At 72.4% G+C, this 2,418-nt stretch overlaps 1 protein-coding gene across 1 annotated transcript in view; it reads right to left on the bottom strand.

The window, feature by feature from the left end:
• Positions 1-231: 231 nt before the first annotated feature.
• The window catches only part of IL17RE (interleukin 17 receptor E), a 26,296-nt gene continuing 24,109 nt past the window's right edge, over positions 232-2,418 (bottom strand). The window contains exon 16 of the mRNA XM_034777440.1: positions 232-1,414. Coding sequence (XP_034633331.1) covers positions 699-1,414 — 716 coding nt within the window. The 3' untranslated portion in view covers positions 232-698. The remainder of the gene's footprint in view (positions 1,415-2,418) is intronic.

Below are 2,418 nucleotides of genomic sequence, written 5' to 3'. Positions count from 1 at the left end.
GGGGCTCACGCAGGACTCTGCCCCCTCAGAGCCACGACAGGGCCAGCCTCACCCCCTCCCCGGGAGCCCGCCCCTCGGGGCCACGACAGGGCCAGCCCCACCCCCTCCCCGGGAGCCCTCCCCTCGGGGCCACGACAGGGCCAGTCCCACCCCTTCCCCGGGAGCCCGCCCCTCGGGGCCACGACAGGGCCAGCCCCACCTCCTCCCCGGGAGCCCGCCCCTCGGGGCCAGGACAGGGCCAGCCTCACCCCCTCCCCAGGGGCCCGCCCCTCAGGGCCATACAGACCTGCCCTCTCCACCCAGGCCTGCCCCTCCCCCTCAGGGCCATATAGTCTCTCCACACTCGTGGCCATGGCAACAGACCCCACAGTGGTCCCCAGAGGAGGCGGCAGGTCCTGCCCAAGAGCTGGCTGCAAGAGGGCAAATGTCCAAGCCCCATTGCCCCCAACAGACCCGGCACCAGGCAGTTTCCAGCCCGCAGCAAACCCATGCTCACAGGCTGCCCCTTGTCAGGACCCCTGGGTTCTCCTGGGTCCGGGGGCTGCCAGCCTCTTGCAGACACGTTTGGTCTTGGGAATGGATGTGGCACCCTGGAGCCCAGCCATGTCCCCACCAGCCCCTCTCTGGCATCTCCAGGGACCCTCCCCATCATCCCTTCCCCGGCCCAGGTCCTTGGCACGTGGGCCACTGCAGCACGCTCAGGTGCAGCTGGGTCTCTGCGAGGCCGGCCTGGCTGGAGGGGCGCGGGGGCTGGGCCCCACAGACCCCACCTGGTGGGCTGCCAGCCTGGCCAGGGGCGCCCCCTCGGGCTGCTGCAGCCGGCACAGCTCCACCCTGCCTTGCAGGCTCTTCCTCTTCTCCGACATGAGCAGCCGGTGCAGCAGCGTGCTGGGGCGCAGCCAGGCGGGGGGCCGGGCGCTGCCCTGCAGCAAGCAGGCCAGGCCAGGCAGCTCCCGAGGCAGGCGGTAGCAAGGCAGCAGGCACAGGGCAGGCGGCACGTCTCGCCGGCTGCACAGCTCGCCAAAGTAGGCCAGCGCCCAGTCGCCCAGCTGCCCTGCCCCCCCGCCCACCTGCAGCTCGCTCTGCAGACAGGACATGGCTGCGCCGAACAGATCGTGGGGGTCCGGAGAGCCGCTGCTGCCTGCGGCTGCCCCCCGCCACAGCTGGTAGAGCCGGGCGCTGCCCTGGCTCCACAGGATCAGCACGGTGCCCTGCTCCCGGGCCACCCGCTCCCGCTGCACATAGAGCCAGGGCAGTGCCCCCAGCCGCCCCACGCTGCCCGCCTCCCACAGGTCCAGCCGCACGTCGCAGCCCAGCGCCGAGCACAGCACGTCCGCCAAGGTGCAGACCAGAACCTTGTGCTCCTCGGAGTCGGGGGAATAGACCAGCAGGACGGGCCGACGGCCCCGCGGCGCTGTGGGGAGAGGGCAGGGTCAGCGGCAGGGTGCCCCCCGCCCAAGGCTCTGCAGAGGGCGGCTCCTGGGCAAAGCGCTCCAGGCTGCCTGGCTGACAGAGCCCTTCGCCTGGCTGAGCTCCCATGCAGGGCCGTCCCCAGCCGCTCACCTCTCCTGCTCAGCCAGCAAGACCCCCACCCTGCTCCCTTCCCTGCCGCTTCCTGTCCAACTGCGTCTACAGCCCCCCAGGATCCTGTCACCTCCGCTCCCCGGATCCCAGCCCCCAGCCCCTCTGCTTCCCGGGATCCCAGCCCCCAGATCCTCATCAGATCCTGTCCCCTCTGCCCCCCCGGAACCCAGCCCCCAGCCCCGCTGTCCCCCGGAATCCCAGCCCCTCACTGGCTCCTTGCCCCAGCCCCCCGAGATTCTGGCCCCCAGCCCCGCTGCCCCCCGGGATCCCAGCCCCTCACTGGCTCCTTGCCCCGACCCCCTGGGATTCTGGCCTCCAGCCCCTCTGCTTCCCGGGGATCCCAGCCCCTCATTGGCTCCTTGCCCCAGACCCCCAGGATCCTGGCCCCCAGCCCCTCTGCCCCCCGGGGATCCCAGCCCCTCACTGGCTCCTTGCCCCAACCCCCTGGGATTCTGGCCCCCAGCCCCTCTGCTTCCCGGGATCCCAGCCCCTCACTGGCTCCTTGCCTCAGCCCCCCAGGATCCTGTCACCTCCGCTCCCTGGATCCCAGCTCCCAGCCCCTCTGCCCCCCGGGATCCCAGCCCCTCACTGGCTCCTTGCCCCAGGCCCCCGAGATTCTGGCCCCCAGCCCCTCTGACCCCGGGGATCCCAGCCCCTCACTGGCTCCATGCCCCAGCCCCCCGGGATTCTGGCCCCCAGCCCCGCTGCCCCCCGGGATCCCAGCCCCTCACTGGCTCCTTGCCCCTGCCCCCCAGGATCCTGGCCCCCAGCCCTGCTGCCCCCCCGGGATCCCAGCCCCTCACTGGCTCCTTGCCCCAGCCCCCCAGGATCCTG

Source organism: Trachemys scripta, chromosome 7, assembly GCF_013100865.1.
Source record: "Trachemys scripta elegans isolate TJP31775 chromosome 7, CAS_Tse_1.0, whole genome shotgun sequence".
NCBI classification, from domain to species: Eukaryota; Metazoa; Chordata; order Testudines; family Emydidae; genus Trachemys; species Trachemys scripta.
The sequence above is the reverse complement of the archived record's forward strand: the minus strand, read 5'-3'. Positions and strand labels throughout refer to the sequence as shown.